This window comes from Pollachius pollachius, assembly GCF_949987615.1.
Source record: "Pollachius pollachius genome assembly, chromosome: 1".
Lineage (NCBI taxonomy): Eukaryota > Metazoa > Chordata > Actinopteri > Gadiformes > Gadidae > Pollachius > Pollachius pollachius.
In genome coordinates, this window is record NC_136934.1 from 40,251,060 (window position 1) to 40,266,325 (window position 15,266).

General features: G+C 48.2%; 1 protein-coding gene across 1 annotated transcript; it reads right to left on the reverse strand.

Moving 5' to 3' along the window:
* Positions 1-1,886: 1,886 nt before the first annotated feature.
* LOC307088789 (clathrin coat assembly protein AP180-like) lies at positions 1,887-13,735 on the reverse strand (the record flags this gene model as incomplete). The annotated part of the gene is given in 14 exon segments (XM_079754784.1): positions 1,887-1,967; positions 2,218-2,298; positions 2,655-2,729; positions 2,937-3,052; positions 3,484-3,690; positions 5,339-5,578; positions 6,055-6,132; positions 7,450-7,521; positions 8,407-8,490; positions 9,587-9,753; positions 9,755-9,893; positions 11,065-11,142; positions 12,376-12,510; positions 13,678-13,735. Coding segments are annotated over 14 exon segments (1,611 nt in total).
* Between the last annotated feature and the right edge of the window lie 1,531 nt (positions 13,736-15,266).

Sequence of the window (15,266 nt, forward strand, 5' to 3'; positions counted from 1 at the left end):
TTGAGGTTACACAACAATACGCACACAAATGTTTATATTAACGGGGGTATATAAAGAGGTATACAGCACAGGACTTGGTACTCGCTGGTAATACAGCCATTCAAACACAGGTCAACGCCAAGAACAAAGTTGGGTCTAGTTGAAAAGTTCATGGAACTAGGACACACTGTGCATGAGAATGATTCGTCTGAAGCCCCTACCCCCTCCCGAAGAGTCCCACAAGACACAGCGTTTCACTGGTTCACTGTTACTGACGACGGCTGGACAGAAGCAGGACCGGGGGGTTCAAAGAAACATGTAGAAAAGGAAAGGGGTACCTGATGGCTCATCCATCTGCTGTGTCCTTTCTTCAACGCATCCAATCACACGCACCATGACCAGCTCAGAGCCATTTTTCTTTAAAGCACATACAATGGTTATGGATAAGACAAAAACGATGTCATGGACAGTATCAAAAATGGCAAGTCGTGTGTAAGTGTAGATGAGACACACGGGTCAGTTGTTCACATGGCAACCGTGAACCAATTGACCGGCGTGAATGAGTTCTTCTACTGTATATTGTTTTGAAGGGATTATATGTTGAGGAAATATGTTGAGGATAAATACCAATGTTAGTGAATATTAACAATATGTTATGCAAAAAAAAATTCACGAAAAATCATGGAGCACAATAATGACCGAAACATTTTAAAGGCTGTGGATGAAAAAAAACAAATGGATGAAACAAACAATTATCTTGTACAATTAGCTTTAGAAGCCCATAAATGTTTCTTACTATACAGATACCATCTATCAGGATTCATATTTGTCACTTAATTCTCCCAAACAATGACAGATAATCTGATAATTCTCACAAGATTTCATAAATTCCTATCGGATCACATGTATATTTCTTCTCCACAGACATACAGAATACAGACACAATCCTTACATTTGTCAGAGAAATGTATGTACATCAAAAAAGACCCTTTTGTAAACGACACACTACACGTTTTGTTTGTTGGTCTGTTCTTCTGTTTGTTTCCAAACTAATGTGAGTTTTTTTTAATTTATTTTCTTTTTACCATTGCCCAAGAAGAGCAGGAAAAGGAAAAGAGTTGCCCTCACATTCGCAAAGTAGGCGGAGTTAGATAGGATTATGGGTGGGGTTTAGGACACATGACGCACATTCGAACCAAATTCAAACGGCAAACACTGGTAACGAAGAATCAGAAAACACACACTCCTTTACCTTCTCTCAGTTACTTTTGTATATATTTTTTCTGTGTTTTCTCAGCTTTTGCTTAGACCAAGGATTATTACATTGACATAAGCACACGCTTGTAGTTTAGTATTTTTTTTCTCCATCTTTTATATATAGATAAACCGCTAGTGTTCACTTTCACATTTTGTGCTACGACATCACACTGGAATGAGGGAGGGGTAGGGCTGGGGTTAGGGGGATACTGGGCCGGGGATGAAGAAAAGGGGTTTTAAGAAGCTAAAGGGGATGTTGGGGGGGTCTCTGGTATCTTGGGATGAACGGCGACACCCGGCAAACGGGATGAGAGCTCAGTCTGCTCTCCAAACAGCAGTATCTAAAAGAGAGAGGGAGAGATACAGTCATTCATACTGTTGATTTAAAGGTGGTCTAGGTGAGATTTATTATTTGAGTGAAACGCCGTAGAAATGCCGTAGCCATCCATCGGCTATTAGTGAGTGAATGCTCCGTTAGAATTTCTCCCTATCTGAGAGTGGAGAGGTGTTTTTTGGGGTGGGGTCACCTTCCAAAACTTGCTAACTCTTTTCGGCCCTCTTTCTTTTCAAATCTTCTCTACATGACCTTTATTATTCTTATTCTGTTGAAAACCAAAGGTCCTGAATGTGCTCAGCACACACCTGGGGCTTTATAAGAAGTCTTTGAGGTCCAGTTCTGCCAGAGGGTCCTTGGGTTTCTTGGGACTTTGGCCGGCAGGTCCTTGAGAAATCTGCTTGATAGAGAGAGCAAACGACTAGTGGTTATGATCAATACAAAATACACACTATGTATAATATAACTGCACAGTGTAAAGTCCTATAAAATCTGTAGTGTATATGTAGGCCGTTACATGTAGTGTGTGTGTATGTGTGTGTATATGTGTGTGTGTGTGTGTGTGTGTGTGTGTGTGTGTGTGTGTGTGTGTGTGTGTGTGTGTGTGTGTGTGTGTGTGTGTGCGCATTTGTGTGTGTGTGTTTTACCGGAGCCCCTGGTGCCGAGGCCATGCCAGTGAAGGGTGGTCTCATCATGGGCTGGCCCATCATCGGCTGACCCATCATGGGCTGGAACGGACGAACAGAAACCATCAGACTTTCAGCTACAGAAACTCTAGAGCAGTGGGCCCATTTCCACAAGGGGGTGCCCAAGAGTTGCCCTGAGGAGGCTAGGAATTGTAACTATGATAAAGATACTGAATGCATACAAAAAACGAATTAACATTCTATCATTTGGCTGACACATTTATCATACAACTTATCAGTGAGGAGAAAAAACACAATAAAATGGTAAAAGTACATGCATCCTATCTCATTCATAGTGATTTACAACACATAGTGTTGAAGGTGATACATGTATTGAAGGCAGGTAGAACCTCTGGTAATGGTTTACAAAAATGCTTCATCATATCATAAAAGCTCACCATGCCATAACTAGGCTGTGAGCCCAACGGTGGCCCCATCGCTCCAGCAGGGGGCGCTGCAGAGGTGGCACCGGCCTAGGATTCCAAGGAAGAAGAGACATTAACAATACTCCATTTTAAAATAGAGATTACGTTCTAAAGCAGACTACTTTTCTAAAATACCCCGGTAATTATTTAATTATTATGTTCTTTCATTGTGTCTCGAAACAATGAAACATTTTCATTAGGTTTTTTATAAAAATATTATATAATATCTAGAGTGAAATGCGGGCTTGCTCATACCAACGGGGCTCCAGGTGTACCCCAGCTGGAAGGGGCTACCTTGGGGGTCCAGTTGGCACCTCCTGTGAGTTTCTTCTCACTGTTTGGGTCCCTGGAAGGAGAACCAGTTAGCCAAGCTGTGTCAAATGGTGGAGCCTTACAGTACAGCAACTGTGTACAAGATTCCAGAGGGTAGTTGCATGGAAATGATTACAGTATTTAATTCCATTAATAACCAAAGCTAACTGATCAAAAAATCCTGAATATGCACACACGCACAACAACACACTAACTTACCTTTTCTTCATTCCCAGGTCTGCATAATAAAAAATAGAAACAGGGATCAACCGAAGACAAGCAACAACTGGCCAACTGTGGTTTTGTTTGTTGGTTTATTTCAGTTACATATCAGTTACATTTCCCATTAATGCTTCTCCACACTGCCTACCCCCAGGTCACCCACACTGCCTACCCCCAGGTCCTCCACACTGCCTACCCCCAGGTCACCCACACTGCCTACCCCCAGGTCACCCATACTGCCTACCCCCAGGTCATCCACACTGCCTACCTCCCACAAGGTTGGCCAGGGACGAGTCCAGGTCCCCTACGATGGTTTTAGTAGGTGGAGGCGTCGGTGGGGGGGCCGCCGCCATGCCCATGCCCATGCCTGAGACGGGGGTCCCGAGGCTGCCTGACACACTCCCACCCCCGGTGCTGCCCCCGGTGCTCTGGGGTGTTATGGCGGGCATCAGCAGGTCACCTAATCCCCCAAACACTTAGGAGGACAGGAAGGACAAGCATGAAATGCAAGGAGGCATGGAGGTACAGAGAGGTAACCCCTATAAAGAACCACACCGGTCTTGCTGATTAAACCATTGAAACCATCTCTCCAGGCTTCACCAAGACCTCTTTTACCAATGTAATTACTCTTTAGCGCATTTAGCCTGAGCGGGCATTTAACATGCATGCGCCAGTAACGAGAGTAAACAAATTCAGTCGCACTTTTGTCTTTTTTAATAAGTCGTATCGCAAAGTGCTTGAATTGTAATTCGCTGTCCTATTGACCACTTATTCTCACACTGACATTCATACACAAACTTAAGACAATTATATCGGTAACAAATGATTTAGTGAAGCCAGGAGAGACAGCTACGATGGTTCAATCCCCCAGACTTATAGGTCCTGGAAGCAGGGCAGAACAGGGGTACGACCAGGCTGCGCCGTTGGTAAGGGGGTCAAATGTCCACGCTACACAGCCCCACCAAGTCGGCTACACACTGCATGCGGCATTTACATGAGGGAAGGGGGGGGACACACAAAAAACGACTGCAATGCCATTTGTCTGGTATCCACGAGAGAGCACGATGCTCACGTGTTTCTATCTCTGAGTCATTCCCTGAATAGGTTGGGGGGCAAATGAGGAAGAGCAGCGCAGCCTGTCTCATGCATCTGAAGGAAGGGGAGGCAGTCACACATGCCAAACAGGGCTACAAATACTTGCTTAAAAGGAATCTGGTTCCGTATGTGTGTCTGTGTGTGGTCTAGCTGAAAGTACCCATGCTGCACGTTCTATAGCGTTTGGGGGGCTGGGGGTGGGGGGCATAGAAACTCACCCATTATATATTAGAAGTAAGCAAGCAAGCAGAAAACCCTCAGCAGAGAGAGACAGAACAGAGGGGAGGGAGTGAGTGGTGGTAGGTGTACGGGATGGGGGGGGGGGGGGGGGTGCAGCAGCAGAAGAGGAAGAAGAAGAAGAGGAGGAAAGGCAGATTTGAGTTACATATGTGGAGCAAGAAAATAAGCAGAGTGGGCAGTTTGTTGGCCAGCGAGGAGGGGGAGAGAGAGTTGATCGACAGATCCGCAGATCAGGAGAGAATGGAATTGCGAGGGCAAGAATTATGGATCAATTCTATAGAGACAGTGTGAGAGAGATGGATAGAGAGCGATAGAAAGAAAGTGATGGAGGGAATGAGAAAGCAATGGAGTGAAAGCGATGTAGAAAGCCAGAGAGATGGGGAGAAGGTTTCCGACTAAAGGGAGGGAGCAGCAGTAAGGCGTTAGGTTGCTGTGACCGTGGTCAGTGACCGTGGCTTGCCATGCTCTGAGGTAACGAGGACCCCTCGCACCACTCATGCGCAAAGAAAAAATGCAGTCAGTCAAGAGCAGAGCAACCGAACCGCTAGGCTAACAGACCACAGCTAAGACACAGCACCAGAACCGCTAGGCTTACATTCCATACCAAGTAACAGATGTAAAACACATTTAAAAATAGAAATGCATTAATGACTTTGGACTGAATAAAACATTGGACTGAATAAATGTAATGCTATTCTACATATTGTGCCACAAAGGTGTTGGAACAGAATAATCGTTGATACAAATGAAGAAGAAAAAAACGGCACGCTTATAAATCCTCCACTTACTCGAAGCATCAAAGCCACCAGAGGGCGCTGGAGTCATCGTGGGCTCCATGGCAGCTGCAGGTACCATGGGGACCACGGGAACTGAAGCTGGCATCGGGGGCGTGGGGGAAGGCAGGGAGCCCAGGGCCTCAAAACCAGACTCCAGGAGGTCGTTCTGGAGGGGGGCCAGGGCCGGAGCCAGGGCCGGGGCTAGGGTCAGGGCCGGGGCAGCTGTTGGCGCCAGACTGGGGGAGATCAGTCCTGGGTGAAGCCAATAGAAAAATACATCAATAAATACAGTAATATATAACATTAAATAACAGACAGGCTTCAATCAGAAAGGTTGAGAATTCGAAGTTGAAAAAGCAATGAATTACAGTCAGTAATAGGGACAAATAAATGAGTATCCTAACATATTATAACTTATAATGATGATAACAAAGTATTACATACGGATTTGGGATTCAAAAATACATATCCCGGCTAATAAGCAACTGTAATATGTAAGAAATGTACTGCAACTGTACTACAACCAGATTATGATGAGTAGTCCAATTTGTGTTCCACTTGACGTTTGAACGATCCAAACTTTGTTTACAACACTTTCTGAAAATGTATCAGACAGGCAAGCGTAGCAGGCTCACGTTTACAGTAAAACCACAACCGGTAAAAAGTTTAAAAGTTTGCATCGCAGACTGACGGCTGAGAAGGAGAACCAGACTGACAGAAACACAGACCTCCCAGCAGGTCCACAGCGTCCACAGGGCCAGTGGGCACTGAGCTGGGTGCTGCGTCGCTGGGACCGCTGAAGTCATCTGTAAGGGTCGTCCCGTTCGCCAGAGGGCCGCATGGAGGGAGGAAAGGGGTTTAGAAGCAGTCAGCCTCGGGACTTTCCCACTGGGACAAGTGAGAGGGAACACCAGGTCACACAGGGTGTGTGTTGTTGTACTGTGTAGCCACACACAGCCACTCTGCACAGTAGAGGAACGTTTCAATCATGTGACCTGAAGTGCCATAAAGGAAGTTCAAGCCCGCCATCATGGGAATCTTGACCAAACATTCTAGAATGGCCAAGCAGCCATGTTGTTGTCATTGTTGTAATAGTGGTGAAAACATACCAAGATGGTGGCTTGGAATGTACGTGACATCATGTGATATCCTCCTATACTATAAATGACCTGTACTTCTAATGTCTAAATTCCACTTGGTTCTCTTACTATAGGGAGCTATCTACGAGCTGATCTACTCCTGTCTAAATCACACTCTATTATATCTCTATATACTATAGGGATCTATCTCAGGGGCGCTGAGGACACTACCTTCAATGACATCAACATCATCCCTGGTGACGGAGTACCTGTTCCGGTCCTAACAGCCAGACTACCGATAGGAGAACAATACAAGTTGTAGAAGCATAGAGAAAGATGAAATTATCAAGATAACGGCTTAAGAAATAAATAATGGAGGAGAATAGACAAAATGGAGGATCCAGGCTTCGTGAGTAATTCTGCGTGTGAGTGCATGTGTACGTGTGAGTGTGATTATATCCATGTATATCTGCATATGATCGTATGTATCCGATTGGCTGTGAGGTCATTTGACTTCTCGTCAGTGCCAGTACCCAGCAGGTTAATGACGGGTGCTGGCTCTGCTTTGGGTGGAGAGGGGACGTCTGGCAGTGGAGCTGGAGCAGGAGAGGCTGCAGGAGCTGCAGCAGTAGTAGGAGAGGAGGAGGAGGAGAAGGTATCTGGAGCCCGAGACCCAGAAGATGACAAGACAGGTAGAAGGATAGAGCGGTAAGGATTACTCAGAACAAGACAAATCCACGTTCATTCAAGTGGATGGATTCATTTGTGTCCTCTCTTGTTAGAACAAGCCGAGAGCAAAGGAAAAGAATCCTACTCAGACAGGTCACAAAAGAGGAAGGCATGCCTCTCTGTGCTACACAAGCATGCTCCTCCGACACGCCTGACGTGATCCGGACAACCGCACGCACCGAGGACTAAACCTACACACAGAGATCCACCATGCCAGGCCTTAATGTCCGGGTAAGCCCCCCCTTGCAGTGTGCAGAAGGAGGAAGAGGGGGAGGAAAGAGAGTAGTAGGGGAGGAAGCATAGGCCTAAACTCACCCGTCACGATGTCCCCAGCCAGAGCGGGCTCCTCGGGCAGAGGAGAAGGCCCGCGAGACACGGCAGGGAGGTCTACAGCAGCCAGCGAAGGACAGGCAGTGGCAGTGCAAGGGAGGAGCAGCAGCAGCATAGGAGGAGGAAGAGGAGGAGGAGGAAGAAAAGGTGGAAGCATAGTAAAGGCGTTAGCGTAGACGGGGGGAAACGGGGGGGGCAGAGACAATAGAGATTGAGACAGAGAGAGAGTTAGACATAGGGAGAGATCGACAGAGAGGAGAGAGTTATATGGCTAGAGAGATACAGAGACAGAAAGAGGGACAGAGAGACAGAGAGAGACAGAGAGAGAAACAGAAAATAGAGAGAGTAAGAGTAAGAGAGCCAGGGAAAGACAGAGAGACAGATAGGGAACAAGAGAGATACAGAAAAGAGAGATAGACAGAGACAGAAACAGAGACAGAGACAGAGAGAGGGAGAGACAGAGACAGAGGAACAGATAGAGACAGAGACGAACAGAAAGGAGACAGAGAGAGATCGATAGAAGCACAGACTGGAGAAGTTGCTCCTGGTGGCCATGTGGGGGAAGGGACGGGGAAGGGTTTGGCGTGCACAGTCACAGTTGTCATACCACGATGGGGACGGATCAAGACACGTGCCGCCATGACTAACAAACGACATGAGAGACGACAGGGAGCAGTGAAGGTCCAGTGGCCGATGGACGATAGGAGAGGGTTGCTCTTAGAGAAAGAGAGAGCGAGAGAGAGCGAGAGAGCGAGAAAGCGCGCGAGAGAGAGAGAGAGAGAGAGAGAGAGAGATCAGAAAAGTTAGAGAAAAATAAAGTAGAAAAGAGAGATAGATTGCAGTACAGAGAGAAAGAGTGGAGCAGGTCAAGACCAAGTGCGAACGAAAGAGTGAGAGCAAGAACATGAGGTACAGAAAGGTGGTGGACATGGGCTCCTGTACCTGAACCAAACAGGTCTACGCTAGGTGTGGTAGCAGCTTTGGATTCAGCGCTCGGGCTTTGCTCAGGCATAGAATCAAACATATCTACAAACAAAGACACACAGGTCAGATTCCCAGGCCAAGTGCATTCAGGACATGATGGATAAGTAAGAAAAACAGATGGATGGAAAGGAATGCAAAACTCTCTCTGTCTTTGTCTGAGGTGCAAGGATTCATTTATTGTGGTGAGAAAACAAGGGAGCATCAGTTAAAGAGAAGGAAACCACTAAATTTCATTGGATGCCATGAGGCCCACTGAGCAATCATTTAAAGCTATTACTGATATCGAAGTCAATTTGATTAAGCATAAAAAGGTTGAAGTCACTAGTCACGCATTAATAGCTTGTCATGGTGTCACTGAAATGTATTTTTTTTTTCTCATTTCTAAGTTATAGTGACACCAAGTAAGCAGTATTACATATGGCTCTTGAAACTGAGTGGTATTCCCTTTAAGTGATGCACAGGCTCAGGCGAAGCACTACAAACTACCGCTAGCAGCTAGCAGTCCTCGTGCCTACAACCACACCATCCAGAAGTCCGAGGCGAAGAAAGCATTGTTAGCGTGTTATTGGTCAACTGTTTCTTTCAGCTTCTTTCTTCGCCCAAACGTTGGACGGCGTGTGTGTTAGTTTGTAAGTTATCACGCGACCAATCAAATTATGTTGTGTCACGTCTTTGGATAGGATATACGTCACAAAGGTAGGATATAGGACAGTGTCGTAATAACTGACCATGTCTGTGGCACCGATGTGTCCCACCGTTAATACTCATGGTGGCTTCAACAATATGTGAATGTTTTCAGAATATTTCAAATAATTTGATTATTTTTAGACAAGGTCAAACTGATATGATTCAGTTGCCGTCATGTGGCCAATTCAAGTAATCATGACAGAAACTCAAATCAAAACAGAAATGTGGGGATTTGGCTATGCGGGGTTAACATAATCATCATCATCAGCATCATCACCATGTCATGGTCATCGTCAAAATGCAGGGCAATGCAGAGTGAGAGGCTTAATGAGAGCGAGAGAGAGAGAGGGAGAGAGAGAGAGGGAGAGAGAGGGAGAGAGAGAGAGAGAGAGAGAGAGAGAGAGAGAGAGAGAGAGAGAGAGAGAGCGAGAGAGCGGGAGAGCGACTTTACCACCAAAGATATCTAGAGTGGGTGCTGCTGCAGACTCTGTGGTGGTGCTGTGACTAGCGGTGGTGGTGGTGGTGGTGGTGGTGGTGGTGGTGGAGGTTGTGGTAGAGGAGGAGGAAGAAGAAGATAAAGAAGGGGTGGGGGCCGCTGCGGGGGCCGGCGCCTCACTGGGGGCGGGGGGTGACGACCACGGTGGCGACGGCGGTGGGCGTGGCGGGGGTCTCTGCGGACGGGGGGTCTGAAGGCCTCATGGCGAACAGGTCCATCTCCGGGGCCATGCTGGCACTGCCCTCGGTCGTCGCGAAGGGGTCTTCAGGCGGACGGGGGTGGGGGTTGGTAGGGGGTTAGGGTGGAGGGTTAGGGTGATGACCAGAGGAAGGGGGTGGGGGGGGGGATAATTAACATACATAGAATTAAAAAAGGGAAAGCCCCCGTTCCAGGGTTAGTTGGGAGGTAAAGTAAAAGGCTGCATCCCGCATTAACTTCTGTCCTGCAACCACAGGCTTGAACAGACAGAAAGGCACTCACACACACATACACACACAGACCCACGCACACACAGCTGCACCCACACACAGACACACACTCTTTTGATTATCAAATGTTAATAGTTTTTTTTAACAAAAGGCTCTGTCTGAAGTCCAGCTTTTACAAATCGAATATTTCCATTTCCATTTTGACCATTTCAATTACTGCAGTGCTCTCCTATTACGAATACTGTCTCAGGTTGCAGAACAAAGTTGATGTGGAGTCGTGTTAGATACAGGCAGCCCGGTAACCTTTGTGGTTATTCCAGCTTACACACGTTATGACATGGGTTATGTACAGGAGTTACATGGATTGTTATCGATTTATAGAAGAACAAAAAAAAGATGGTTCCTCTGCCCTGCCCTCATACTTACACAACCAGGTCAAAGAGAGAAAGGACACAAATCATTGTCCTTGAAAAAAGGCCTGAGCGATGATTATCCCTATCATCGTCTTCGGGGCTGGCTAGCGTTGGTATCGGATGGAGGCGGAGCTCCAGGAGAGCGTGGAACTGTCAGCAGCAGCTACTAATAGCAACTATTAGCATGCAAACTGTGTTTCCGTGTTCACCAGGTGAATGTCTCATGTTGGTAAATCACAGAGAGAGGGCTGGGGGGGGGGGGGGGGGGGGGCTGCGCCAGGATTCATGACAGACCCTATCGGGGGGGCAGGGGTTGGGGCGGGGGATGTTTGGGGACGAAACAGTATCCTTCTGCCAGGACACACAGTCAGGGCAAAGGATCGCACTGTTTTCCTCTAATGTAAGCAAAGAAAGCTGGTACAAAACAGACTCCTGCCACTCATACACTCAGACACAGACAGACAGACTCATAAACACACACATACACACACAGACACACACATACCCCCCCCCCCCCCCCCCCCCACACACACACACACACACACACACACACACACACACATGCGCACACACTGGCTGTTTTGTCACCCACCAGATCCACCGAAGGCATCGGCAGCAGGACCGGCGGCCGCAGCTGCAGGACCATCTCCTGGGGAGGGAGCAAACGCATCTATAGGTGGAGGAGGAGGAGGAGGAGGATGTGGAGAAGGAGGAGGAGGAGGAGGATGTGGAGGAGGAGGAGGAGGAGGAGAATGATGGGGGGGGAGGAGGAGGAGGAGAATGATGGGGAGGGAGGAGGAGGAGGAGGATGATGGGGGGGAGGAGGAGGAGGAGGAGGAGGAGGATGATGGGGGGAGGAGGAGGAGGAGGAGGAGGAGGAGGAGGAGGAGGAGGAGGAGGATGGGGAAGATGGAGAAGGAAGAGGAGGTAGGGTTGGAGGAGCAGGATGTAGAAGGGGGGTTCGGAGGAGTAGTAGGGGTGGCGGTGATGTAGAGGAGGAGAGCGTGGAGGAGATGTATGGTGGGTGGAGAAGAAGGTGGCGGGAAAGTGGAGAGTTTGGAAGGGGGTATGCATAATGAAACGCAAAAAGAAAAATGTACACAGCGACATTGGACAGAAGGAGATTCAGTATGAGGAAAATAAAAAGAGCAAGGATGGAAAATAGAGAACGCATGGACGCACGAGGGACAACAGATAAAACGAAGAGAAACAATGAAAAAATACAAAAAAGTCTGTGTTAGGAGGGAGAAAATTAAAGCATAGAATACAAGAAATATGCAGCCCATGTGGATCAATTCATAGATTGATTCAAAGATTGGTTCCATCTGTCCGGTCTTAGGCTGGTGGGGCGTCACTCTTTTGGAGAGTGACAGGGGCTGCATAATGCTGCATTCGATGAGCTTGTAAGTTGCCATGGAGGGAGGGGGAGATGGGGATGGACTCATCATTGTCACAAATTGTACTTTGTGACAGAGAAGGTGAACTGGGTTCAGCGATGAACAACAAAGCAAATAATAAAATCTCTCTTTGACGGCAAGCGCCGGCCTTTTCAGCAGAAAGTGCACAAGTGCATTCCCGGTCTCTAACATTATTATAACGTATTATAACAATATCAGCATTACTTCTGTAATTGGTGAAATTGATGACGTCACACTTCACAAACTAGGCTACTCACCGCCATTGTATTTTCAGTGCTTAATTTCTACAAATAGGTTAAGCTTGACATGGGAAGCAGTAAATACCAGTAGAATTCCCCCTGTAATAATTCTGAATACAATCTCATGCTATCCTGTCCTATGACTGAGGACATAGCGTAGTCAGGCAGACGGGGAACAACATCTGCAGCATGGGTTTGTGCCCGTGTCCGTCACGTCTGTATCTGTTGAACTACGACCCCACTGACCTCCGAACAGGTCCATGTCAGAGGTGGCTGAGGCTGGCGGGGGCAGGGTGGCTGGAGTGGGCGTGGCTACTGCAGTGGGAGGGGCTGTCTTGGCAGGAGTAGCAGGAGCGGCGGCGGCGGCGGCAGCTACAGCCCCTGCGGAGGTGGAGGAGGAGGAGGTGGTGGTGGTGGTGGTGGTGGAGGGGGTGGTAGTGGCGGCGGGGGGTGGTGGTAGCATCTCCGTCAGATGCACCGTCAGAAGCAGCCGCCGGAGTGGCTAAGCAGGCGAGAAGCGCAAACCCACCCCCGCAACCAAACACACCCACCCAACGACAACAACCAGATCGTAACCACGGAACAGTGGGAAACAGACAGACAGGGAGAGAGAGAGAGACAGCGAAACACACAGAGAGAGAGAGAGAGAGAGAGAGAGAGAGAAAGAGAGAGAGAGAGACGCAGAGAAAGAGAGACAGACAGAGAAGGAGAGAGAGTGAGAGACAGAAACAGAGAGCAAGAGAGAGAGAGAAAGAGAGACAAAGACACGTACAAAAGGTACAAGAAGACAAGGAGAGGAATAGAGAAAGGAAGGGAGGATAAGAAGGAGGATATAAGAGAAAGAGAAGAGGTGTCAAAGCGATGACAAAGTGAGAGGAATAACGATGCACTCGTTTATCCTAAAAGCATAAAGACAAATCAAAAGGATTGCAGGGAACTGATTCTCAAACCATTGAACAGGGCAGCTCTACCCACAAGATACTGCTTCGACCTTGAGAGAAGGGAAACAAGTTGGTACGCCAACAAGTAGTTCTTAGTCATCCCTCCTATTTATACTGCAGAAAGAAACTGTTCACACTCACCCCCTGCCAGGAGATCTGTAGAGAGGGGGAGAGGGGGAGAGAGAGAGAGCGAGAGAGTGAGAGAGGAAGAGAGAAAGAGGGGGGGGGGGGGATGAGAGACAGAGCGAGATGGAGAGATGAGAGACAGAGATGATTCATGGGGGGCACACAGAGGATGCAATCAATAGTTTTCATGGCGCCAACATGACAAAGCTCTGCCCTCCTAAAGTCAGACTCATAAGACTAAAAGGCCCATTATGACTCAGGTCTGATGAGAAGCCTGGCCAAGAGCAATGGGGCCAGATAGGAGGGTATGCCAAACACACACACACACACACACACACACACATATTCTCACAAAAGGCTACAGCAAAGCTAAAAATTCAAAAAGTCTTTCCAAGGGTTTGTTTAAAAGATCTATAATAAAAACCATTTGTGATATTAAACGGCTAGTCCTATGGCCCGGAGCCCAGCCAGGGGGTCTCACCTCCCCAGGCTGTAGCAGAGGAGCCAGCCGCAGCGCCCCCTGCTGCTGAGGACGACATGGGATCCAGGTCCAGCAGGAAGCCATCATCCAGGGCACTGGAGGGAGGGTGGGAGGGAGGGAGAGAGGGAGAGAGGAAGGGAGAGAGAGAGGGAGGGAGAGAGGGAGGGAGAGAGGGAGGGAGAGAGGGAGGGAGGGAGGGAGAGAGGGAGGGAGGGAGGGAGGGAGGGAGGGAGGGAGGGAGGGAGAGAGAGAGGGAGGCAGGGAGGGAGGGAGGGAGGGAGAGAGAGAGGGAGGGAGGCAGGGAGGGAGGGAGGGAGGGAGAGAGGGAGGAAGGGAGGGAGGCAGGGAGGGAGGGAGGGAGGGAGAGAGGGAGGGAGGGAGGCAGGGAGAGAGAGGGAGGAAGAAGAGTTTGAATAAAGGAGGAAGATGTGGGACTGAGTAAAATGAATAAATACTTAAGTATCTTAAGTATTTAAATTATTATATTATTATATCTTGGCTTTATTTTTAGAAAGGGAGTTGAAATCGACTAGAAGTCTTTGCCCTTTTCCACAAATAAGAAAGATGCTTAGTCAATGGTGGCATCAGGGAAGACGATTTTAGGTAGAGCAGAGATGGTGCGGGAGATTTGATAATGACAAGTGAGAGTCCTTGTCCCAACAAAATGGCATGAAGGAACCAATCTGTTGGTGGTCAATACATCAGGGTGGTCAATACATGATAACATTGGTCACCATGACAACAACAGGGAGGGATTATATCTCCCAGCTGTCCAGGGAACACTTTGGTCCCCCCAAGGGTGAGCTGGTGGACGATAGTATCTACTATCCCCCCCAACCACAAAAGGTGGATAACAACCATGGTGCCATTGTCACAAAGGCGGGAGCATTGGACCGACAGCAGGTTATCGTCCTGTTGTGTGAGGTGCTGATAGCGAGGGGACTCCTACTTGCTGCTGGTCGGGGCCAGGGCTGGCGGGGGTGCAGTGGGAGTCACGGCTGGTCGGTGGCCGGGTCTCGGGGGGGGTCCGGGGCGGGCTGGCGGGCCACCGGAGGCGGGAGGGCCCGCTGCTGAAGCAGCAGCGGCAGCAGCAGCAGCTGCAGCTGCAGCCGCCACGGGCCTGGGTGGAGCTGTGGCTGTAGGTGTAGCAGCAGCAGCCATCGGCGTGCCGTTGTTCTCTGTGGAATCCTGACAGAGAGAGATACAGAGAGAGAGAGAGAGAGAGAGAGAGAGAGAGAGAGAGAGAGAGAGAGAGAGAGAGAGAGAGAGATACACAGAGAGAGAGAGAGAGAGAGAGAGAGAGAGAATCCCACCCGTTCATCACTGTGGTGACCTACACAATTGACATCAATTGACAATCAGTGGGGAACATTGGAAGTGTATGCGAAGAATAGGCCGCTTACCTTGTTTGGTGACCTGCCAAATAAAGGATAACAGTATAGTTAAAGTTTTACAGCTTATGATTTATTGTGGCTTTTATTGTAAAGGGAGGTAAAAAAGGGGGGAAAATGAAATAAAGAGATTAAAGGTGCGGTAGGTAAGATTTAAGAGCTGTATTTTCGTGTAATCTTTTGCAAAGGTATAGTCAT